Source organism: Furipterus horrens, unplaced genomic scaffold, assembly GCF_987537825.1.
Source record: "Furipterus horrens unplaced genomic scaffold, mFurHor1.1.pri manual_scaffold_5, whole genome shotgun sequence".
NCBI lineage: Eukaryota > Metazoa > Chordata > Mammalia > Chiroptera > Furipteridae > Furipterus > Furipterus horrens.
The window spans coordinates 116,789,095-116,813,248 of NW_028327175.1; the positions used below are offsets into that span (position 1 = coordinate 116,789,095).

At 50.2% G+C, this 24,154-nt stretch overlaps 3 protein-coding genes and 1 pseudogene across 8 annotated transcripts; 3 read left to right on the forward strand and 1 right to left on the reverse strand.

Annotated features, from left to right (window-relative positions):
- The first annotated feature begins 6,548 nt into the window (after positions 1-6,548).
- On the forward strand, positions 6,549-6,870 carry LOC150009387 (small ribosomal subunit protein uS10 pseudogene; annotated as a pseudogene).
- Positions 6,871-11,642: 4,772 nt separating this feature from the next.
- BICDL2 (BICD family like cargo adaptor 2) lies at positions 11,643-19,455 on the forward strand. 5 transcript variants are annotated; one of them, XM_090277151.1, is made up of 10 exons: positions 11,643-11,716; positions 13,027-13,322; positions 15,819-16,034; positions 16,178-16,294; positions 16,401-16,547; positions 17,413-17,604; positions 17,707-17,850; positions 18,289-18,419; positions 18,686-18,806; positions 18,907-19,455. In XM_090277151.1, exons 2-10 carry the CDS (start codon positions 13,041-13,043, stop codon positions 19,066-19,068), a joined length of 1,512 nt encoding a protein of 503 aa, XP_090133277.1. In that variant the 5' UTR covers positions 11,643-11,716; positions 13,027-13,040; the 3' UTR covers positions 19,069-19,455. The 5 variants fall into 5 exon arrangements, with proteins under 5 accessions (XP_090133277.1, XP_090133280.1, XP_090133282.1 ...); XM_090277152.1 differs by having other exon boundaries at positions 11,657-11,932; XM_090277154.1 differs by lacking the exon at positions 16,401-16,547.
- THOC6 (THO complex subunit 6) lies at positions 19,452-22,540 on the reverse strand. The gene is made up of 13 exons (XM_090277161.1): positions 22,206-22,540; positions 21,390-21,505; positions 21,220-21,284; positions 21,029-21,132; positions 20,900-20,937; positions 20,769-20,817; positions 20,578-20,649; positions 20,396-20,498; positions 20,265-20,314; positions 20,113-20,175; positions 19,903-20,013; positions 19,682-19,816; positions 19,452-19,603 (listed from the first exon to the last, which is right to left on the reverse strand). Exons 1-13 carry the CDS (start codon positions 22,242-22,244, stop codon positions 19,523-19,525), a joined length of 1,026 nt encoding a protein of 341 aa, XP_090133287.1. The 5' UTR covers positions 22,245-22,540; the 3' UTR covers positions 19,452-19,522.
- Positions 22,280-23,960, forward strand: HCFC1R1 (host cell factor C1 regulator 1). 2 transcript variants are annotated; one of them, XM_090277160.1, is made up of 4 exons: positions 22,280-22,751; positions 23,060-23,116; positions 23,230-23,358; positions 23,597-23,960. In XM_090277160.1, exons 1-4 carry the CDS (start codon positions 22,657-22,659, stop codon positions 23,730-23,732), a joined length of 417 nt encoding a protein of 138 aa, XP_090133286.1. In that variant the 5' UTR covers positions 22,280-22,656; the 3' UTR covers positions 23,733-23,960. The 2 variants fall into 2 exon arrangements, with proteins under 2 accessions (XP_090133286.1, XP_090133285.1); XM_090277159.1 differs by lacking the exon at positions 23,060-23,116 and having other exon boundaries at positions 22,583-22,751.
- The last annotated feature ends 194 nt before the right edge of the window (positions 23,961-24,154 follow it).

Consider the following 24,154-nt stretch of genomic DNA (forward strand, 5'->3'; position numbering starts at 1 on the left):
CCCAGGCACCTGTGTGTGTCCACATGTTCTCTTCTTTAAAAGACACTAGTTAATCCCTGGCTGGTGTGGTTCAGTGGGTTAAATGGCAGCCTGAGAACTGAAGGGTAGCTGGTTCGAATACCAGTAAGGGCACATGCCTGGGTCCCCAAGAGGGGGCAAGCAAGAAACAGCTAGTCCATATGATATTTCTCTCTCTCTTCCCCTCTCTGAAAAATCAATAAAATCTTAAAATATAAATAAATAAAAGACACCAGTCAAGATTTTTTTTAAAAAGAAGACACCAGTCAGATCAAGACCCACCCTAACAGCCTCATTTTGCATTAAATCAGCTCTGTAAAGGCCCTGTTTTCAAATACAGTCACATTCTGAGGTCTTGGAGTATGTGTGTGTATGTGTGGGGGGGACACAATTTAGCCTGTTACAGATCCCACACTCCTGGGTGTTTCCTCTCTACTCTGTCACTATTATCACACAACACTTCTGACAGCAGATGTGTAGGGTTTCTTCCCACACCAAGTAATTCTCTGTGACACAAGCTGGGTGTCCTACAATTCAATTCTGCCTTCCAAACAGGATGTTATCCACTCACTGTGGACCTGCTGTCCACAAACCAAGCAGCTCTTTGTTGGTCAGTCAAGAGCTATTTATAGGGCACTGTCCAAGTGACAATAGAAGCCAGGAGGTCCTCACACCATTAGAAGTTAGTCCTAGGGGGTGGAAAAAGGCTTCCTGCTTGTGAGTATATCTGTGTCTCCAGCAGCATGATCCTGTATAAATCACTTCCATTTCATTATCAAACTCTTCTGGGCCCTGCAATACCCATTAGAGCATTTCTCTGACATCACCCAAGACACTGTGGGTACTTCAGGTTACAAGATCATTTGATGTCCTTCAGTTATAGGAGTAGGTTTAATGTATGTCTGATAGCAAGGTAGTACATGCCCCAGAAATGAAAATTCCCTTGTCCAATGTCCCAGTATCATCAAGAGGAGGTGCTCATGGGGTGTTGCCATAAGCCCCAGTCCACACTCCACATAGACTATCGCACAGAGAATCTATTCCAACTTCTATTACACATTGTGTGGGCTCAGACAATCACAGAGGTTCCCATTTAACACGTCCAATTAATGTGACTGGAAGGGTTGATCTACATGCCTGTTTTACCAGATTAGGTACAAAAATGTTCCCCAGTGAGATACAATGTCCACCCCATAACACAATTAGGGAAAAGAGACAGATCCACTTCACATCTTCACGTAAAGCCTGCTCAGATGTACTAATTCTACCAACTTTGACCTGAATTCCATTGACCCTCACATTTCTAACTGTAGCCCCGATCAGGACTTTGTCAATAGGTCCTGGTTTTACAATAGTAGGTAGGGGAAGTGTTCCCCAGTAGGACATAACATCTATCCCCATAAAACATTGGGTAAAGGAGGTATAACTTCTTTACAGGAAACCTGTTTAAATATTCCAACTTTTATAATCCTATTGACTCTTACATTTTTATGTTCTTTCATTCTAATCGTAGTCCCAGTCAGGGCTTCACCAATAGGTTTTGGCACCACAGTGCATGGGGCTGCTGAATCAAGGAGCCCTGGGAACTTTTCTTCTTCACTGCCTGACCATTTTACTCACTCTTATACAAAAGGCCTTGGATTGGAGAGGATTCTGGGAAGATGATGAAGTAGGAAGCACCAGGAATCTGTCTCCACACATGGACGATAATTACACTGGCAGAATCTATCTGGTGGAACTCTGAAGGCTTACAACTTCTATGGGAAGGCTTGGACAGTAAATTGCAGTAAATGTTAGCACAGTAGCAGCTACTCAGCCTACACCCCAGCAGGGGTGGCAGGGAGCTGTACATATTTATTGGAGCAGCTGGCACACAGCTTTCGGGAGCTTGTTAAAATGTCAGTACTACCTGAAGCAATCTACTGATTTGATGCAATTCCTATTAAAATCCCAGAGATGGCCCTAGCCAGTGCAGCTCAGTTGGCTGGAGTGTCATCTGTAGCTGAAAGGTTGCAGTCAAGGCACATGTCTGAGTTACATGTTTGGTTCCCAGTTTGGGGATGTATGGAAGACAACGAATCAATGTTTCTCTCTAACATCAATATTTCCCACCCTTTATTTCTCCCTGCTTTCTCCTCTCTCTAAACAAACAAATAAATAAAATATAAATAAAAATAAAATAAAATTCATATGTAATCTCAAGAAACTCCAAATAGCCAAAACAATCTTGAAAAAGAGGAACAAAACTGGAGGAAGCATACTTCCTGATTTCAAAACTTACTACAAAGCTACAGTAATCAGAAGAGTGTGGTACTGGCATAAAGCAGACATAAAACAGAGAGCCCAGAAATAAACCCTTACATATACAGTCAAATGAGTTTTGATAAGGGTACCAGACCATTCAATGAAGAAAGATAGTATTTTTAACAAATGGTTCTGGGAAAACTGAATAACATGCAAAAGAATGAAATTAGATCAAGGACCTAAATGTAAGACCTGAAACAATTAAACTCTTTGAAGAAACAATACAAAAGCTTCATAACATTGGATTTGGCAATAATTTCTTGGATATGATACCAAAGGCATAGGTAACAAACAAAAAATAGGCAAATTGGACTTCACAACAAATTTTAAATTTTGTTCAATAATACTATTATTCACTGGGTGAAAGGCAATCCATAAAATAGGATAAAATATTTTCAAATCATATGTCTGATAAGGGATTACTATCTAAAATATATAGAGAATTCCTAAAACTCAACAACAAGAGAACAACTAACCCAATTCAAAAACAAGCAAAGGAACTGAATGAACGTTTCTCCAAAGAAGATATACAAATGACCAAGAAGTACATGAAAATGTGCTCAACATCGCCAATCATTAGCGTTTCTTCTTTGTTTCAATCCTAATAATATTTGCTTAATTCATCCTATTTCCTTTTTTCTTCTTCTCTTTTTTAATTTAAATTTAATTTAATTTTATTCCATCACCATTTATCTCCCCTATATATACCCTCTTCCACCTTAACCCACCCCCTCCCTCCTACCGTTCTATTTCTTAATAACTGTTTTTAAATTTCCACCCTGCTAAGACCAGTCTCTTGATTCTATTTTCCCATTTTCTTTCCCCATTTTCTTGTTAATTAACCCAGTATTTGTATTAGTAGTAAGACCCATGAGAGAAAGCAGGGTGAACAAACTCTGTGTCTCCCTGAACTTTCAATTTTATAGCAGTAAGATTAGATGGGGTGCCCATGCCATAGGGCCCCCTTCACCACAGCATTTGCCATGACTCGGGTGATGAACACATTCACTGGGTGAGTATCCCAGTCATCATAAAGCCAGTCCCACATGGCTGGCATAAAGAGCACAGCAGCTGCTCCAGCTGTGGCACTCCACTTGGCATTGATAGGGGGAGAGGAACAGTCCCCCTTCTCAGGATAAACAGACCTTACAGTGGCTTTTATCCAGTCCACCAAGCTGTCTGTTCCCTTGGGGCTAACTTTCTGCATGTCTGGACCACAACAGCAATCTGTGATGGTGCTATAGGAGCTATGGGTCCTGTACTAAACTAGGTATGCTCTTCCACTCACTCTGCAGCATCAAAGCCAAAGACACAGCCCCCAAATTTGTTGCTCTCATGGTCCATTTCAGCAGAGTTTCCTCAGGAAGCTGGTGATACCCATCTCCAAAATTAAGCAATTCTTTCACAGGATACCCTCTGGTTTCTGTAGTTTCTTGGTTTTGCCCTTCCCCCATGTCGACTGCCTTCTTGGTGACCACAGCCCTTGGAGGTACTTTCTGTTCTCCCTGCACAATTTTCACCTTGGGCAGCAGCTGTGAGGCCAGAGGCCAAAGCTCCGCCTCACTGAAATCTGAGCTTGGTCTAGCATCCAACCCTGCACTCCCTTTTAATTTCATTTTAGATATTACAGAAAACAATAACCAAGGGATGGAATATTTCACCTTGTTGTTTTTAGTTTGCATGTCCTTATATATCCCATAAACCAGCTCCCCACAAAAAGATTAATCTCTAAATTCCATTGGTAAATTTACCTTTGATACCAGCACAGTGCAGCTGCTGCTCCATCCATGGGTGACCATGTGGCTACCAGGAATCAAGGGCTCCTTCTTCATCCCCCACCCTTACACATTTTCTTTCCCCAAACCACATTTCTGTGAGCCACAGCGGTACTAGCAAATCCCACTTTTCACACCAACTGTAATGAGAACCTCATTTCTTGTAGCACAAGGATTTTAAGAGCCCTGCTCCAGGATACACACACACACACACACGCGCGCGCGCGCGCATGCACACACGCACACTTTATTTATTTATTTATTTATTTATGTTGGGGGGGAGATTTGTCTATTTCCTCACACCATGTTTGTCATCAGATTGGCAAAAATTACAAAGTCTGATGATGCCAAGTATTGGTCAGGTGTGAGCCAGGTGAAAGTCACGCATTGCTCACAGGAGTATATTTTGTTGCCTTAAAATGAGGTCAACACTCCGCACAAAAATTTGGTTCAGCTGTGGAGACTGATGAGGTCACTCCCACCAAGAGAGAATGAGATGGATCACTCATTTGATGAGGGTTTTGGTGGGAAGAAGGGCACGTCTGAAATGGTTTGAAAGAGCAAAGAGGAACTTTTATTGTGGTTAGGGGTGAGGCGTGGCTGAGGGCTCCTCCACACTACCAGACCTTTCCTGATTTCAATTTCCCTCCAGTGTGAGGGAGAGAGCATCTGGGCTTCTAGTCAGCCTGCCTAGCTGCGGAGTACCAGGGGAAGAGAGAGGCACGGGTCTTCAACTCTGTCAGCAGTAAAACATAAAAGGGGAGTCAGACTTCTATTACAAGAGTGTAAATTAAAACCTACACTTTGGAAACCAGTTTGGTGATATTTAATGAAGCATAACCTCTGTGGTAGATAAAAGATGGTTGCAAATTCTTTGCTACCCCTTCCAGTAAGAGGAGAAATCTAATCCTCTCTCCTTGAGCGCTTGCTGAGCTCAGTGACTTGCATGACCAGTGGAATGCCATGGAAGTGATGGTTCTGGGACCTCAAGGCTGCATCTTAATGAGCTTTGCAGCTTCTGCCCAGGTCTCTTAGAACTTCCCTTTGGAGGAAGTCAGCTGCCATGTCAGAAGTCTGGGATAGTCAGACTGCAAGGAAATTCATGCAGAGACTGTGTGGAGAGAGAAATGCTGTCTGGCCCCAGCTGATGCAGCCATATAGCCCAGGTGCCAGACATGAGAGTAAAGGAGCTTTCTGATGACTCCAGCCCTAGCCACCATTTACCTGCAACTGTGTGAGGTCCCAGCAGCAAGACTTCCGAGCAGAACCAGCCAACCCTCAGAACTGTGAGAGAAAACCAAATTGTTGTTTTAAACCTCTCAGTTGTGGGATAGTTTTTACACAGCAAGAGATCATGGGAACATTTCTGCCACTGAATCCACTTCTAGATGGATGGTAGCATGAAACTCCCACCCACTGTGTCTCCATGGAGATACATGTACGAAGAGGTGCATTACAATGTTCTTTATAACATTGGAAAAGTGCCAACAGACTAAGTGTTCATTGATAAGAGAGAGGAGAAATAAAGTAAGGCATAAACATTGGATGAAATACCATACAATTATTAGGACAAATGAAGTCCAAATGCATCATTCTGGATAAATCTCAGAAACCTAGAAAACAGCTACCTGGAGTCTTAATAAATAAGTAAACAAACAAACAAATAAATAAAAAGTCAGTATCCTGAAAGACACATAAGAAGGCACAGGGACTATTTTAGAGTAAAAGAGACTAAAGAGAAATACAGCTATATGCAACATGTGGTTCTTGATGGAATCCTGGATTAAAAAAAAAAAAAATTAGAAAGGGCATTAGTGTAATAAACAGTAACAAAAGATTATTGTATCTGTAGTATTTTATCAATGTTCAATTTATCACGTGATAATGGTGTGTGTTTATGTAGGAGACTATCTGTGTCATTAGGAGGAGCTGAGTCAGAAGATGAAGTAGTCCATGATTTAGCAAAATGTGTGCTGGTGTGTGTAATATAAGAGAGAAAGAAAGCAAATGTGGCAAAATGGTCAAAATTGTGAGCCTACAGGGAGGCTATTCATTATATTATTCCTGCAACTTTTTTTTACCTTTGAAAACTTTCAAACCTATTGATTCCACTGATACATATAACATAGATGTATCTCAGAAGCATTATGCTAAGTTGATCAAAGAAGCCAGGTACAAAAGACCACAGACTGTATTTGATTCCATTTAGAGAGAGCATTGTGGAAAAGACAAGACAACAGTGACAGAAAGCAGATCAGTGATCACCAGAGGCTACGGGTGGGAAGAGAGATTGACTAAACTCTGAGACAGACCTTTTGTACCAATGGAAGTGTTCTGTAACTCTTGGAGGAAGTTGCAGCTGCACGGGAGATCCTCTGCCCACTCCTTTTTCTGACTCACCAGTGTTCCTCTCACAGAGGAACAAGTGGGTCAGGAAGCTGCACAGCAGCCATGGCTTTTAAAGATACCGGAAAGACACCCATGGAACCAGAGTGGCGATCCACTGAATTAGAATTACTCTCACCAGCCTCAATGTGAAATCTTTGGAGAAGGCGTGTGCTGGCTTGATCAGCTGGGATACCTACCAAGACTCTGAGAATCACTACAAGAAAAACTCCCTTTGGGGAAGGTCCTAAGACTTGGGGTCATTTTTCATATGAGGATCCACAAGTGACACATTGACTTGCACAGTCCTTCTGATATTGTTAAGCAGATTACTTCCACCGGTATTGAGCCAAGAATTGAGGTTAAAGTCACCATTGCAGATGTTTAAATCAACCTTTTAAGTAAATTGACTATCAAGTTTTTTTTAATGTGTTCTATATCATGATTGTGGTGACAGCTACATTAATGCACATACTTCTGAAAAACTCATCAAATGAAACACTTAAAATTGATGAACTTTATTATATAAAAATTATTCTTTGTAGTGGGTTGAATTGAGTCTCAAAAAAAGTTAAGTCCAAGTCCTAGCCTCCAGTCCTCGAGAAACTGACATTATTTAAAAATAGGATCTTTGCAGATGTAAGTTAAAGGTCTCAAGATGACATCATCCTGGATTTAGGATGGGACCTAAATCTAATCACTGGTCTCCTTATAAGAGAAAGTAGAGAACAATATGAGACCAAGGGACACAGAGAAGACCCAGAGGGCAAGACCATGTGAAAATGAAGGCAGAGTTTGGAGTGATGTGTCTGGCCTGTCGGGGGCTGCTGGCAGCACCAGAAATGGGGAGAGAGACATAGAATAGATTTCATCCTAGGAATACCCATAAGGAACCAACACTGCCCACACCTTAATTTTGGACTTCTGGCCTCCAGAACTATGAGACAACAAATTTTTGTTGTTTAGTAATTTGTTATAGCAGCTCTAGAAAACAAATACCTACCTCAATAAAGCCGATGTTTTTTAAGTTGGGAGAAAACTTGGAAACATCATGTTAAATAGATAAAGCAAACCGCAGAACATTGCATTCAGTGGGAAATTTTTATTTTAGTATTTTATTTTTTTATCCTCTCCTTAGTACATTTTTCCATTGCTTTTTAGAGAGAAGAAGGGAGAGAGGGTTTAGAGAGAGGGGAAGGGGGGGAGAAAAAGAGGGAGAGAAACATGGATGCAAGAGAGAAACATCGATTGGTTACCTTTTTGTACCCTCCAAAACTTGCCCCAACCAGGGACCAAACCCCAGTTGTGCCCTGAATAGGAATGGAACTAGAGACCTTTTGGTCTGAGGGACCATGCCCAACTAACTGAGCCACACTGTCCAGGGCTCATTGTGAAATATTTTATACAAAGGTTTTAAATGCTCACAACAATACTACTTATGGTTCACAGACTTCATATGTGTCATAAAAGCTGAAGGCACCTCAGTCTGGAACTGTGCCATTCCCATTGGGTCCCCTTGATAGTGGGGGGCAGGGCGGGCAGTGGGGTATTCTGCTGGCCTCTGGATGCCCCACATAGACTGCCCAAGCCATGTGAGGAAACCACAAGCTGAGGCTTGGAACACTGGAGGCCCAGTGGGCTGGGAAGATGGGGAGAGCATTCCAGACTGAGTATGGGCCGGGAGGCTTCAGGAAGCCAGCTTGTTGGGTGCTGGCTGGAGAGCATGTGACGGCTCGGTTGACATCACCTCCCTTATCCAGACATACCTCAGCCTCCCTAAGGCTTCTCTGGGACCACACTGTCCTTTCCTATCCATCTTCCTCCTGGGATCAGCAGGGAGGCTGAGGGCCAGATTTGAATGTCCAAAGTGTGACTAGGGCTGGGAGCCAGGCAAAGGTCTACCATGTAGGCAGAGGCCAATCACTTCATCTCCCTGAGCTGGTTTCCTGTTTAAAGAGTATGGCCTCATCGAATTGCTTTGAGAATGAAACACATCATAACATGGGTGGTGAGTCACCTCTAGTGGCCAACCTCTTGTATTTCACCCTCATTTAATCCCCACAATCCCATTGTACAGATGGAGAAACTGGGGGCTGCAGAGGTTAATCAATTGAATGACACAAGCACACACAGCTGATAAGTGGCCAAACTGGGATCTGGACTGAGGCTATAAGATGTAGCACCCATGAGCCAAGCTCCTTTGCTGTACTACTTTATGGGTTAACTTCTGGTTTATGGATTGACACCCAACCCAGCTCCTGGGTGGACTATGAACCTCCTGGGAGCCAGACCTCGACCACTTCATCTCCAGGTGAGCCCAGCCCCCTGCCTCACAGGAGGAAGATTCAGGGAAGACACACTGAGTGTGAGTGAGTGTGGATGGGGTCCAGGGTGACCCTGGCATTTGGAGTGGGTCAGGTGGCATCACCAAGGGGAGGGTGGGGTGACTCTAGCCCTTCCAAGTCCACCGGGCTGTACCCACAGATGCCATGGGAGAACATGGAGGCCTTGCTAGACAAAGTAGCCCTCAGATCCTTCTGCAAAGGAATTGGCCCCTCTACTCTGTAGCAGCAGGAAACTGGTCTCAGCCCCATGACTCAGGAGCCCCAGACCGTAAAACACCCCTCCAAGGAGTCCTTGCACCCATTTTCCCACAAATCAGTAGTCCCAGCTCCCATCTTCCTCCTATTTTTCTGGGACCCAGCCAAACAGGCCCCTGTTCTCTGACTCAGGCATCCTGACCCCCAGGCAGAGGGGTATAGAACCCACTGGTACTGGCTGGAAAAGCTGGTTATGCACATCTCCACCCATCTTCACCTTCAGTAGTGTCATGTTAGTGGCCTAGCCTGAAAATAGCTGTGAAGGGAGTATTTACACCACAGGAGCTGGAAAATGCAACAAATCCAGGCTTTTTCCCTCCCAGAGAGCCTGTTGTTAGCTGCTCCCAGCTCTTCACTTGTCCCTGTTCACTAAGCCAGGAGTCCCTGTCACAGGGACCCAAGGAGCCCTGGATGTCTGAGAAGACTTGTGACAAGCCACAAGGCCACAGCTGGAACATTGCCTGCATGCCCAGGCTGCATTGGGCTGGACACTGGAACCAAGCCATGGATTCTCCAATCTCCATTCCAAGACCCGTGTCCTGGACTGGAGCACAGCACCCAGCTTTGCGCAGCCTGGGAACTGACAGTCCCAAGCTGGAAACCGCACAAGCAAGTCACTTTAGCTATCCTCTTCTGCATCATGGGAATCAGTATAAGAGCACACATCCTAAAGTCACACTTCTGCAGGTCACATTCAACCTCTGTCCATGTGACCCCAAGCAAGTTATCCTCCCTAAGCCTCAGAATCCTTATCTGTATAATGCAGATAATAGTTTATTTCATTAGGATGTCATAAAAGTAAACAAGTTGTGCCTATAAAAGAGCTGACTTAGCAGAGTGCTTAATAAGTGTTAGATTTGTTATATTCATTGTTAAAATTTTCAATCTCAAACCACAATGAGATACTACCTCACACCTATCAGAATGGCGATCATCAATAAATCAACAAAGAACAAGTGTTGGGGAGGATGCCGAGCACGTGGAACCCTTATACACCATTGGTGGAATTGCAGATTACTGCAGCCACTGTGGAAAACAGTATGGAGGTTCCTCATAAAATCAAAACTGGAACTACCATATGACCCAGCAATTCTACTTCTGGGTATATATCTAAAGGAATCCAAAACACTAATTTGAAAAGATATATGCACCGTTATGTGTTCATTGAAGTATTATTTACAATAGGCAAGATATGGAAGCAACCTAAGTGTCCATCAATAGACAAATGCATAAGGAAGAGATGGTATATATATACAGCATAATATTATTCACCCATTAAAAAAATGAAATCTTACCGTTTGCAACAATGTGGATGGACCCAGAGAGTATTATGCTAAGTGAAATAAGTCAGTCAGAGAAAGACAGATACCATTTCACTTAAATGTAAAATCTAAAAAAAAAAATAAATGAACACACATAAAAATGAACACACATTCATAGCTACAAAGAACAAGCTGATGGTTGCTGTATGGGAGGGGGATTGGGAATGGGAGAAAAAGGTGAAAGGCATTAAGCCGTACAAATTGCCAGTTACAAAAGTAGTCATGAGGATGGGAAGTACAGCACAGGGAGCACAGTCAATAGTATGGTAACTGCAATGAATGGTGCCAGGTGGAGGTGGGTGCTAGGCTTACCGTAATGAACACTTCGTAAGGTATATAAATGTCTAATCACAGTGTTGTACACCTGAAACTAATATATGAGGGGGAACCCCAAAATGGAATTTATTCATTAAAAGTTGTCTTTATTCTTACATGTTTAAACTTCAATCGCCTTCAAAGTATAATATCTCCATTTGATGCAATACACCTATCAAGATGTTTCTTCCACTGCTCAGAATACTTTTTGAACTCTTTGATTTTGATGTCTTTTAGCGCTTCTGCTGTTTTTTGTTTCACTTCTTCCACATCCGCAAAACGATTCCCTTTGAGGACTTTTTTTTTTACCCAGGGAAACAAACAAACAAAAAAGTTGCTTGGGGCAAGATCGGTTGGGGCACGGGGGTCATGTCATTTCTGGTCAAAAACTGCTGAACACTCAGCGCTGTGTGGGCAGGTGCACTAGTAAATCACCCATCATGAAATGGGCAAACACATTGAAAGAGCCTCCAAAAGAATTCAAAAGAAGCCCAGGGCAGCCTCTCACAACAATGCCAATTGCCACACTGATACAGATGGGTTCCTAGAACACTCACCTAGTGGGGAAAGCGCATACTACAATGGGGCCCACCCTCCAGAAGATAATTCTGATTTGGGGAGGGTGTCCCCTCCTAATTGTGTATGACAACTGTAATTGAAAAATAAAGAAAATTATATAAACAAATGAAACTAGTTTTCTATCCCATAGGGCAGTTATGAGGGGAAAGGAGTTGACATCAATGCTCAGCGCAGAGTCTGCACACAGTAGGTGCTCAGTTAATGGGCTCAGTTTCTGATGGCAGCGAGATGAATCAGTGCCTCTGACCTGAGTTGAGGCGACTTTCCTTGGGCCCCTGCTAGCCATTCCAGTCACCAGGGGGCGCCATGGCTCCACCCAAGGCACCGCCTCCTCACCTGTGGACAGTACACCTGGCACCACCTCCGGAAGAAGGGATTGGAGACCAGAGGGATCTCGGCGGGAGCCCGGCATCGGAGGGTGAGAGCCTAGGGGGCGCTGAGGACCAGGTCCCTACAAGCCTCGGGCAGGACAGACCCGGGGCGAGTTGGTGTGGTTGGCTGGCGGGTGGAGGCAACAGGCTGGACTCCCGGGGCTGAGAAGCATCGGACGCCAGCAGGAAGGAAGGCAGCGGCTGGGCTTTGGACGCCTGGACTGGGAGTTCGAGGGACTGGGGGCCCTGAAGCCTGGGTTGAGGTACTAAATGGCATCTCGGTCAGTGGAGGGGGAAGAAGGAGGGACACCCCTGGGTCTCCAGAGTGGGGTCGGGCCCTAAGGGCCACCTTAGGGAGACCACCATCCAGCCTGAGGGCAGAGAGGCTGGGACTACTAGGACACCTGGGTCCTACTGGTAGGGATGGGCTTGCACACCTGCTGAGGGGGAGGAAAGGGAGGGACAGGCATATGTGTTGAGAGGTACCCAGAGGGCAGGGGTGGGAGGGTACCCCAGAGGACCAGGAGTGCAGGAGGGTGCCAGGGAAGCCCCGTGTGTCCCCTCCTTGTGGAGTCCCTGAACTGCCAAGCCCTGGGAGGTTGTAGGGGAGCACCACCAGTCTCCTGTCGCCAGGGGCAGGCCAGGGAGTAAACAGGAACCTGGATTGGCGGGGCAGCAATGGCTGGCACAACCTGTTACCTCACCCTACTTGGGCCCTGGGGAACTCCAGAGGGGAAACTGAGTGTCTGAGCACTTGAGTTCTGACAGGTGGGGAACAAAATACCTGGGTCCTGAGAAAATAGGAGAACAGGGCCAGGATATCTGGGAGGGCATCTGAGTCCTGAGGAGATGGGGATTTGGGCTTCTGGAAGAGGAGGGGGCTGGATTGCTGGGAGCTAAGGGGTCAGGACACCTAAGTTCCCAAGGCCTTGTATTCTTGGAAGAAGAAGGGTCTGAACTTGTCCCTGAGTCCTTAGTCTGGGAAGATCCTCAGCTGGTGAGGGGCTGGGAGCTGAATTCTACAATAGAAAGAGGGAGGCAGGGACTGTCAGGAGAGTGGCCTGTGTCCCAGAGTACTGGGACAAGGTTCTCTGGGGTCAGAGAATGTGTGCCAGAGGCACAAGGAAAGGTAGCCCATTTGTTGCTTCTCCCTGTCCCAGTTTACCCTGGAGATGTTAACAGAGCTGAGTGGCCAAGACACAGATTATTAACCCTTCATGGCCCAGGGAGGCCTGGACTGTAGGACTGGGAGGGCCAGTGGGCAGGTGAAGAATTGAGGGATGGACAGTTCAGACCCAAGGCTGCAGAGTAGAGTGTCCTGCAGCTACCTGTCTCACACACTTACCTGTCCCCACAGACGCTGCAGGTACCATGAGCTCCCCAGAAGGGCCAAGCTTCCAGTCAGCGCTGCTCTCAGGGGGCACCTCCCCAAGCTGTGATGAGGGCTTCTTTCCCTTCGTGCTGGAGCGGCGAGATTCATTCCTAGGAGGGGGCCCAGGGCCCCAAGAACCCGAGGACCTGGCCCTGCAGCTGCAGCAGAAGGAGAAAGACTTGCTATTGGCTGCAGAGCTCGGCAAGATGCTTCTGGAGCGCAATGAGGAGCTGCAACGGCAGCTGGAGATGCTAAGCACCCAGCACTCTGAGCATGAGGAAGTGAGTTGGCAGCAGGGGTGGCAAGCAGGCTGCAGGGGCGGGTAGATAGGGCACAGGTGAGCAGAGGTAGAAAGCCGAACAGGGATGCTTCTGGAATAATTTAGGGCTGGGCCTAGTGCTCTGGCAATGTTGTTTGGTGGTTAAGAACATGGGCTCTGAGGACAAGACCTGGACTCAGACCCTGGGCAAGCTGCTTGCCCCCTCTGAATCTTGGGTCCACCTCCTCAGCTGTATAATGCAACCTCAGCCAACAGTGACTGAGTACCCCCTCCACACCTGGCTCATTTTGGTCAATTCTCACCCAACCTTTGAGGTAGGAACAATTCTTCCCTCTCTCCAGGTTCTGTTTTCAGCCACACTGCAGTCACATCTGGCCCCAGTGGCGGATTTAACAATGGGCGCACCGGGCGCATGCCCTGGGCCCTGACTTCTTAAGGGCCCTGCAAAACCCCAACTTTACACTTTTTTCTAATGACACCAAGTTTGGTTTCATATGTGCAATTTTTAATTTATTTAAAAATATAGTTAACGTGTATTTTTATTTTCCCTGTCTCTCTCTTTTTTTAAGGGGTCCAATTTTATTTTTCTGTGCCCAGGGCCTCAACCAACCTTAATCCGCCTCGGTGTGGCCCCTAAACACCCTGGATACCACTGACTCCTGGATCCATGTCATCAGCCTTAAGCACTGCCCTGAGCCCAACCTGGGTAGCTTACCACCCTGTACCTCTGCAACAGAGCATTCAATGGGCATCTCAACATAAGTAGCACTCTTCATTATGACCCTATCACCCATTGTCTCTCAGTTCGCCACCTCAGGACCAGACCCTAAGCATCTCCATGACCTGTTCTCCCACACCTGCAAGCCCTATTGATTCTTATAAACCAGATTCTGAAGCTACCCACTTATCATTTCTCTAGCCTCCAATCTGGTCACAGCCTCTATCATCTCTGCCCCAGACACTGCAGCGCCCTCCTCTCTGATCCCCAGCTTCTATGCTTGCTCCCCGGAGCCCATCATCTACGTGACAGACAGATGGATCTTCAAAAATTGCAAATCAGATTATCTCAGACCTTGCTCAGAATCTCCCAATGGCTCTTCATCACATTTAGAATGAAACTGAAACTTCTTACCAGAGCCAAAATTCCCCTACCTCAGCTCAGCTTACCACCTCTCCTACGAGGGGGGCCCTCTTTTCAGTTCTTTGAGTAAGCTAGATTTATTCCCTCAGGGCCTTTGCACTTACTGTTCCTTGCATTTAGCCCTCTTCCTTCTTGCCCTGCGGGAGTCAATTCAGACATCACTTCCTCCTGAGGAAGCCTCCATCCCACCCATTCTTAATTACTTTCCAGGGTTTCTTTACAGTCATAACTGTCCTTCCAAAATGACCCAGCTCAAGCTAAGACCTCTGGACTCTAAGCTGTTTGAGGCAGGGAACTTGGTGGTCTCACTGACTGCTGACAGCTAGACCCCAGAACAGAGGAGCTCAGGAAGTATTGGATGGATGGATGGATGGATGGATGGATGGATGGATGGACGGGACATGGCAATATTAAGTGATCTGCCTGACCACAAAGCAGCAGCAGAGCTGGGCAACAGCCAGGACAATTGGACCCCAATCCTGTGGGCTTAATCCTAAAGATGTATTGCCCCCACAGTATTCGGTTAAGAGTTTGGCTTCCTGGGTTGGAATCCCTGATCCACTAATTCACTGAGTGTCCTTGAGCAAGGCATTTCCCCTCTCTGAGCCCATTTCCTCATCTGTAAAATGAGGACATTAATGATTATAACTCCAGTGGGTTAAATGAAATGGTACAAGTAAAGCACTAGCACAGGACCTGGCAGGAGTACTGCTAATAGCTGTTGCAAGTATGGTTAGCATCACCTTCCACCTTTGAGAATCTAAAGACAGTGGGGGCCAGGGGTTGGCCCTCCAACTTGCCTGCTTCCCCAAGCTGGGCATTTGGGTGTGTCAGCCTTGTACTAGTTGGACAGGTTTTGGGGAGGGAGGGCAAAGGCATGGGGCCCAGGTGGGGCTGGCCAGGATTAATTAGAGGGAGCTGGCAGGGGAGGAGCTGGGGGAGAGAGACTGAGCAGTGGCTGGGCAGAAGCAGAATCTCCAGAGCCCCTAGTTGTGTGAGGCCATGGGTCGGGGCTTAAATTCTGCCAGATTAAGGCACCAGAATCAGCACCTGCGACCTCAGGTCCAGAAGCCCAGGCCCACTCAGCCAGAGGTGAGTGGGCATCAGGGAGCCCACCCCATTGCCAGGCTGGGGGTTCAGACTCTCCTGTAGGGCCTGGAAACTTCTGTCTTCTGTGCCCCCTGCTCTCTTCTCTGAGTCTCCGCATCTTGCTCTCTCTGCCTGCTTCCTCCCTTGCTTCTTGCTTTCATGCCTGTCTCATACTCTGTCAAATTCTCTTTAGGTCTTCAGTCTCTCCATCTTTGTTCCAGTCTCATCTCTCCCTCTGTCTCTAACCCTCTATCCTGGCCACCACAGCGGCTGCAGCAGGAGAACCATGAGCTCCGCCGGGGCCTGGCTGCACGGGGAGCTGAGTGGGAGGCCAGAGCTGTGGAGCTGGAGGGGGACGTGGAGGCTCTGCGAGCCCAACTGGGGGAACAGCGCTCAGAGCAGCAGGACAGCGGGCGAGAGCATGCACAGGCCCTCGTTGAACTCAGCGAACAGAACCTACGGCTCAGTCAGCAACTGGCCCAGGTGGGACAGCCTTAACCCACTCAGAATCCTGGGACCCAGTTGGGGGATGGGTGCCCTGGGCTTGGTATTGAGTTTTAGGCCAGCTGAGGGCCCCACTGCCTTCCCCCTCATCCTGACCCCTACCCCACCCCACCTGCCACCAGGCCTCCCAGACTGAGCAGGAGCTTCAGAGGGAACTAGATGGCCTTCGGGGGCAGTGCCAGGCCCAGGCCCTGGCAAGGGCAGAGCTGAGGACACGCCTGGAAAGTCTGCAGGGGGAGGTGAGTGTTGGCTAGGGCTGGGGGCCTGTTGAGCCAGGAAGGCTGGGCTGTGGGCCATCTAGAGCCGGCCCAGCACCTCTCCTCCAGCTCTGAGGCCTTTCCCCAGAACCAGATGCTGCAAAGTCGTCGGCAGGACCTGGAAGCCCAGATCCGAGGCCTGCGTGAGGAGGTAGAGAAGGGCCAGGGCAGGCTACAGGCAACCTATGAGGAGCTGTTGCTACTGCGGCGTGAGAGGCGGGAGCACAGCTTGGAGGTGACCAGTGGGGTTGGGGTGCATGGGTGCATCCAGCTGGGGTCTTGCCATTAGGTCTTCTTGGGAGATGAGGCCAGAGCTGCCTCACTGGGAGCCCCATCAGCTGGGCCACAAGAGCGTAGGCATTAGCCCAACTGCAAGTGGAAGCTATGGAAGGATATTAAGCAGGGGTGGTACACTCTCGGAATCCATCAGAACCAAGCAACTGGGTGGTCAGAAAGGGGCTGAGGCTAGAGCTCAGGCCAGAGATGGTAGGGACCTGGAGCAGGTCTGAGGCAGTAGAGATGAAGAAAAGGGAATGAAAAGGGTTAACGCTTTGGGGTCAGATTTTCTGGGTTCTTATTCCAGCATCCCTTCTTATATTGTGGAATGTCCAAACTCAGTTTCCCCATCTGTGAGTTGGTATGGTAATGGTATACTAGAGCTTTGGTGAGGGTGTGAGGCACTGAACACAGCGCTGGGTTAGAAGACAGGCTCAATAAATACTGAGTAACACCAACTGGTGAAAGAATTAGAAGGTTGACCGGTGGGGTCAGGGCCAGGCTCTCTGAGAAGTTACCTGATGAGGTGCGGCTGGAGGGAGGGTGATGGAAGACTTTAAAGGTGGGACGCCTGTCCGCGCCCTGCTTTATACGTGAGGGAACTGGTGTAGTCTGAGGGAAGAGCCCAGCCCAAGGCCACTCAGCGATCCGGCAGTCGGGGAGCAGGCGCCTGTAGTTGGGGTGCGCAGATTGGCGGGCTGCTTGGCTCTCCGTGGCGCGCCAGCGCCCCCTATGGGCCCACCATGGGATGCCGGCAGCCAGCTCATGTGGCTAACAGAGCTGGCTTGTCTGGCCCCCACACCTGACTGTCTATCTTGGCACAGCTGGAATGTGCGCGCTCTGAGGCCAGGGAGGCACTGACTTCGCTGCGGAGGCTGCAGCAGCGAATCTCGGAGCTGGAGGAGGAGTCGCGCCTACAGGAAGCTAACACATCAGAAGCTTCGCTGCAGTCAGAGCTTGCCCATAGCCTTGACAGCGACCAGAACCAGAATGCAGACGGCCACAGAGACACCCCGGTGAGTTCGAGGCCCAATAGCCACCCAGGAGGGCTGTAGACTACACTCCTTTTCCTTTTTCCAAGGTTCAACACCTCACTGACCAATTCCTTTGATGAATAGACCATTCTGCCCCCGGAGACCCAGGAGGCATCCAGTCACCAGCCTTTGCCCCAGGAGGAGAGCTTGGAGCCTCCCAAGAAAAAAGTATCCCTGAGCCCAGGGGAGATACTGGAGAAGATGGAAGTGGCTCAGCTGCAAAAGGAGGTGGGGAGCAAAAACATAGTGCTGGATGCAGAGCCCTTCTCAATGTCAGTTTCTCTTTTCCATCTACAACTCCAAGCCTTTTTCCACTAATACCCCTTTACCTGGATCATCCTTCATCCCAACAAACTTGCAGTCATGCTTTAACAGCCAGCTTATATGCCACCTCTTCCAGGAAGACTTCGTGGACAGCATTTCCCCTTTAATCCCACCTCCCAATGCTTCTCCATGCACTTTCCTGCAGGTTTATACCACCCAACTAGCCCTGCACTAGCCTGGGAGCTCAGAAGATTCATCGCCAGCACAGGGCCACACCTGCCTGGGGTGTTTGTGGAGCAGGCAAGGAAAGGGTGGTCAGAGAGTTGAAAGCCCAAGCTGGCAGGAAGAGCAAGGGCTTGGAGACAGGCCTATTTGCCTTTCTGCTCCCTCCCCTGCCTGCAGGTCCAGCTGCAGCAGGCAGAGCTACAGTCCTTAAGGCAGGAGCTGCAAAGGCAGAAGGAGCTGCGGGAGCTGGAAGACCCCGAGGAGGCCTTAAGCTGCGCCCTCTTGGACAGAGAGGAGGCTGTGAACAAGTGAGCCTGCCTCTGCCACCATCCACTACCTCTTCAGCAGGGCTAAAGACCCCCAGGGCACTCTGGTCATTCTAAGTCTCACTGGTGATACGGGTTATAATTACCCCCACTCCAACCCAGGAACCCTCTGACCTCCTTGGTTTCGGTGTTAGTGGTCCCACTCCCTCCCGGGTCCAAGAGCCCCCACCACCACCATCACCCGCCCCGTCCCTCTGATCACTGAGGTCCCAGCGCCCTCTAATCAACTCTGCCCCTGTCGCTTGAAGGGCCTTGGAACTGTCCCTGGAGCTCAACCGCGTCTCTCTGGAGCGGGCCTCCCTCTCCCAGGAGCTGCTTCGCACCATCCACCAGAAGGTGGCGCTGACACAAGAGCTGGAGGCCTGGCAGGTAAAGGGCAGGGCCACAAGGGGTGGTGGGTAGGGCTGGAGGGTATGCGACTGGTGGGCTGACCTGACCTGCTCCTCTCACCCTGCTGACCTGCCCACAGGACGACATGCAAGTGGTGATAGGGCAGCAGCTGCGTTTCCAACACCAGAAAGAGCTGAGTGAGACTGCATCTGCTCTGCGTCGCCCCACGCCTCGCTCCTCGCTGCACAGAGGCCCTGGGCCTGCCGGCAGCTTCTTCAGCAATCTCTTCCGGAAGACCTAAGGGCTGGGCAAAGGGGCCCGCACTTGCTCTCTCTGGCTCACTTCCCTCTTCCCGCCAATGCAGCGACAGGGCCCTAACTGTCCTCCAAAGGGGGCTGGTACCCTCCCATGCCCAGGAGGCTGGGCAGGGGCTTACTGGGAGCAGGCCCCGGCTTTGGGAGTCAGGAGGCCCCAGGTTGGTGGTGGGGGCAGGTGCGGCAGAGCTATTTTATTTTATTTTATTTTATCTGTATAGGTCTTTTCTAAGCACTAGGGCACTAGGCCCCCTGGCCCCAGCATGCTCTGGGAAAGGGATGGGAATGGTTATTTATATATCAAGATCAGAGTAATATATAAATAATTACACTGACTTAGTCTCCATTCTTGGGAATAAAGCACATGAAAGAAAAACCTGAAATTTTATTTGTAAAAAGAAAAACCAGTCTGGACCTTTGGGGAGAGGCGGTTGCTGGAGGTCAGAAGGACAGGGAGAAGGCGCGGTAACCCAGATTGGTGAACACATCCACCCGGCAGCTGCTACCTGCAGCTGTCAGCACCTGGAGGCAAAAGGAGGGTGACTGACCTGCTCATACGTCTGTCCTCCCAGGACCCCCACAGCTCCTTGCAAGACCCACCTTGCATTCTGGTGCTGCTGGCTGCTGATTGAGGCTGAGGCTGAGCAGCCCTGGGGAGGAGCCAGGTACCTGAGCCTTAAGCTCCCCACTCAACTGCCACTGGTTGACACAGGGACCCTGGCCAGCTGACAGAATCTATGGAGAGCAGGGAGGGGATTTAGGGGTCAGGGCTGGAGACGAGAACCAGGCAGGGGTAGCAAAATCAAGACAGAGAGCCTCACCAGGTCCTGGTAGAAGGTGACATGCTTTTGTGGTGCCCACATGGGAAAGATGGTGGTAGGCGTGGAGGATCGGAGGTGCCAAAGGGTGAGTGCTGGGCCCCCTCCACAGACCTGGGCAGAAAGGTGGGGGTCCCCAGCCACCATAAGCTATGGGCCCTCAGCCCATAGGGCCCGGAGCTGCCACCCCATCCTGCACTTTGTCTTGCTCACCATCCAGTCTGAGTCAGTTGCCAAACATCCGATCCAGCGCCCATTGTGGGGCCTTGAGCACTCCTGGGACAGAGGAGGGGAAGAGAGGAGGAGATAAAGACCCAGGAGATACCCAGGGAGAGGGAAGACAAGAGTGTGGGGCATGCCCTTACCTCATGCTTGTAGACCTCAATTGTCTGGACCTCCTTGGCTATGCGAAGGTCTGTAGGGGAAGAACCATGAGAGGTACCTTACTCACTCCAGCCTCCCTTACCACCATCTTTCCAACCAGACACTCCCTTACCCCAAAGCCGCACAGCCCCATCTTCACCGCCTGACAGCACCTCGGGGTTCCGCTCCCGCAATGCCAGGCAGTGGATGTAGTCTGTGTGGCCCCGGAGGGCCCGCTGCAAAAACAGGGGCAGTGTCAGAAAGAGATCCTGGAAGAATGCCTCCCAGCACCATCCAGCTCCAGGGCCCTCTCACCGTGAAGGTCCCCGTCTCCAGGTCCATCGTATGCAACTGGCAGTCTCCCCCTGCCAAGATGAGGGAATTCTCCTGAGGGGAAGGCAGGATGGGGTTAGCAGTAAATGGCAAATCAGGACAGACACTGGGAGAAGGGTCAGATTGGGCCAGAAACAGGGCAGGGTAGAGCTCTAGTCACAAAAGGATCAGACCTTGGGGACAAGAAGCAAAGCATTGATCTCAGGCACTTCAAGGCTGGTCCTGGGGGAGGGAAAACAGGGTCAGCTCTGGTGAGGCAGCCTTGCACTCCCATGTGCCCTCTGCCCATGTGGCTCTGGCTTACCCGTATGGGGGCTGACGACGCCATAGCTCCTTACAGCCCTTCATGGAGAGAAACACTAGGTGACCTCAAAGGCCCTTTCTGGGGCTAAGCATCCCAGTGCCCACCCACCCCCAGCTCCACACTCCTTACCTTCTTGAGGATCTCCACCCAAAGCCAGGCCTTCACCTCCCCGTCTCCAGCGCTGAACAAATGTCGATCGGTAGAGACCATGCTGTAGACAGGTCCTTCGTGGGCTAAATGGAAATGCAGAACCTGAATGACCCTGTCCTGCTCCCCTCCTCTAGCCTGGAGTCCCCTAGGCCAAACTCAATGGTGCACACCTTGGAAGATCACTATGGGCTTCTTACTTTCCTCTTTGGCTTCAGAGCTCAAAGCAGCAGACAAGCTGAAGGGAAAGGGAAGAGGGTGTCTGAATCAGAAGCAGGGGCATGAATCCTGGGAGGGCCAAATGCCAGAGCGAATGGATGTTGGGGAGCAGAGACAAGGGTACCTGAAGATAGCTATTTGCCCGTAATTGTTGCCAGATGCCAGGAACTTCCCGCAGGGTGAAATACTCTGGGAGAAAATGGTCATGTGCAGCCGCTGGAGGGCCTGAAACACTTCCATCTGTGGAGAGCGGCTATATGAAGGCTATCTGGGAACTGTGATCCACAGACTCCTTCTTCATTCCCCTGCTGACAGTTCGGCCACTGCCCATACTTTGAGACCCACCAAGTGGGTATCTGCCCATACAGTCCCAGGGGTGTCACCAAGAAGGGGGGATGGGGGAGTTGATGTAGGACATTCAAGATGCACCCAGCCTCTCCTCCAAGTTTCCTCAACTGTTAGGTGGAGCTCACCGGCAGTCAAAGAACTAATATAAATGACCCATGGACATGAACAACAAGGTGGGAATTAACTGTGGGGAGTGGAGAAGGGGGCAGGGGAGAGCAACGGGGGGAAATGGGACGACTGTAATAGAACAATTAAAAAATGAAAAAAAGGAGTTCACAGGATATTCTGTCACAGTTATATGAACTACTGTATATAAAGAGACTCGCACAGGGCTGCCTTTTTGAAAACACATAAAACGTGGCTCTATCATCTCAATAAAGAAAAACGTACTATCTTCTAATCCATACCCTCTGACTTTCATGTTAGGCCCATGAGGTAGTTCTGGGTTACTCTTCTGCCCCGAGGTCATAGTTCGAGTCCTACCAACAGCCCACGCAAAACTGGGTTCAGGGCACGGCTCCCTTGTCTGTCCCTTCTGAGCCTGTCACGGACTACAAACCCCAGAAGACATCGCGCACCACGCCCGCCTCACCTGACCCAGAGGCACCGAGTGTGGCACAGCTCGCTCCATCTCGAGAACTACAAGTCCCAGAGCGCTTCGCGCGCGACGCAGCCTCACGAGTCCGGACGTGTGCCTCAGTGGCGCACCTTCGCGGCGTCCCTCCGGTCCAATACTACCAGCTGGCTCGGCCGGAAGGCGGTCGCCGCGTACCACCAGAGCCCCAGGAGCTGAGGTGATAGTCGCGAAGAACCCCCGGCCCAACAGTAAGTGGCGCGCACCGCAGCCCCACTACGCCGGACCCCCACCCACAACCCGCCAAGCAGATCCGCCTTCCAGTGGCACGTCGCCTGTCTTCCGCGCCTGCGCGGGATCTCGTCGCTGCGCGCGTTTTAAACCACACCTCTCGCGCGTGGCCCTGCCCTCGGAGCTCCGCCCTTGCCGCCCGGATCCCACCCCTCTCCCCGCAGGACCCCGAACCCCAATGATCCTTCAGCAGCCCCCGGAGCGAGATCCACGGAGTCGGGTCCACCGTGACCCGCGAACTGCTTCGGGGATTCCTCGAGGCCTGGACGCGAGGTGTGTGTGTGTGGGAGGAGGGGCTGGGGGAACTTAACCCAGAGCCAAAGGCGCTTCGGCTGGGGGCTCAGGGCTTGTTTGCAAAATGACACACGGTGGGGCGAATCAGCAGGGCTTGGGCATGAGCTGAGACAGGTTTGGAGACTTCCAAGACAGGCTGCTGATGGCCCTGGATAGTGGAGGTGACTTAGGCGTCAGCTTAAAGAGCTGGGCTAGGGGGTTCCAGGCTGACGCTCCAGGCTCACACTGGCAGATCTTGGGGATGGGACAAAGAGGATGGGGTGCACCTAGCTCTCTTTTCTTCTTAGCTCCCCTCTCCGAGGAGCTGTGCCCATGAGCACCAAGCGGCGCCTGGAACAGGAGCAGTGAGTTTGGGGGCAGGGAGGGACTCCCAATAGGACCTCTGTCACCTTAGGCCCCCATCACCCTGCTTTCCCTCTGAATATCCCAACCTACCTGCCTCCTGGTCTCTCCCCAGGGAGCCCCTTCGAAAACAATTCCTGTCTGAGGACAATATGGCTACCCACTTCTCTCGACTCAGTCTGCATAATGACCACCCTTATTGCAGCACCCCGCTGGCTTTCTCCCCAGCTCTGCCCCCACTCAGGTAGGCACCATTCACTATCCACTTATTGCTCCTTGTGGAGGATCACACCCTGTCCTGAGAGCCAGCCTCCAGGCCCTGCCTCATCCTGCTATTTTTAACTTATAGCCAACCACTGTTGTTCTCCTCTTGGCTCCTTAGAAGGTGGAGGCAGCCCAGAAGCCCCTGGGGACCTGAACCTGGTGGGAGGTGCCTCTGCAAGGCCAGCCTCAGCCCTGTGTCCTGTCGTTTCCTCTTCCAGGAGCTCTTGCTCTGAACTGCTGCTCTGGCGCTACCCTGGAAACCTAATCCCCGAGGCCCTCCGGCTGCTGAGGCTGGGGGACACTCCTGCCTCCCACTACCCTGCAACCCCAGCTGGGGAAATAATGGAGCTCTGAGTGCTGGCAGGCAGTGCACCTGCCCACCCTTCTCCCCAACAACAGGGGAGCCCAACACCCTCATGAAGGGACCAGCTGCCTTGCTTTTCCTCCAGACCAGGCCTTTGAGCACCAAGACCTTGCCCCAAGAGAGGACAGTGAGCCTGGGGTAGGACGGACAGCAGCGTGGAAAGGGAGGCATTCCCCGCCCCGCCCCCCAGAAGAACTGAATAAAGATTGCTGAGCAGATGATAGCCTCGGTCTGGAACCCTGGGCCTTTGGGAAGAGAGGGCAGGGTTGGGGCACTAGATGCTGGGGTTTCTCCTCAATCTTCCCTGGAAAATGGTCAGGGCCTGCCCAGGTCCTGGCAGACTGGGCTCAGGCATTGAGAATGTATGAGTCAGAGCCTCACCCCCCCGCCCCCGCGCGGCTGACTCACTCCT

What these genes read in the sequence shown, in the direction of transcription:
- HCFC1R1 (XM_090277160.1), top strand. Translation starts at nt 22,657, where the DNA reads ATGATCCTTCAGCAGCCCCCGGAGCGAGATCCACGGAGTCGGGTCCAC. An exon ending in CCTCGAGGCCTGGACGCGAG is followed by an intron (nt 22,752 to 23,059) that starts GTGTGTGTGTGT and finishes TTTTCTTCTTAG; the next exon opens with CTCCCCTCTCCGAGGAGCTG. An exon ending in CCAGCTCTGCCCCCACTCAG is followed by an intron (nt 23,359 to 23,596) that starts GTAGGCACCATT and finishes TTCCTCTTCCAG; the next exon opens with GAGCTCTTGCTCTGAACTGC.
- THOC6 (XM_090277161.1), bottom strand. Translation starts at nt 22,244, where the DNA reads ATGGAGCGAGCTGTGCCACACTCGGTGCCTCTGGGTCAG. An exon ending in CGTCGTCAGCCCCCATACGG is followed by an intron (nt 20,818 to 20,899) that starts GTAAGCCAGAGC and finishes TCCCTCCCCCAG; the next exon opens with GACCAGCCTTGAAGTGCCTG. An exon ending in CAGCAGCACCAGAATGCAAG is followed by an intron (nt 19,604 to 19,681) that starts GTGGGTCTTGCA and finishes TTTTGCCTCCAG; the next exon opens with GTGCTGACAGCTGCAGGTAG.
- BICDL2 (XM_090277151.1), top strand. Translation starts at nt 13,041, where the DNA reads ATGAGCTCCCCAGAAGGGCCAAGCTTCCAGTCAGCGCTGCTCTCAGGG. An exon ending in TGGCTCAGCTGCAAAAGGAG is followed by an intron (nt 17,851 to 18,288) that starts GTGGGGAGCAAA and finishes CCCTGCCTGCAG; the next exon opens with GTCCAGCTGCAGCAGGCAGA. An exon ending in AAGAGCTGGAGGCCTGGCAG is followed by an intron (nt 18,807 to 18,906) that starts GTAAAGGGCAGG and finishes ACCTGCCCACAG; the next exon opens with GACGACATGCAAGTGGTGAT.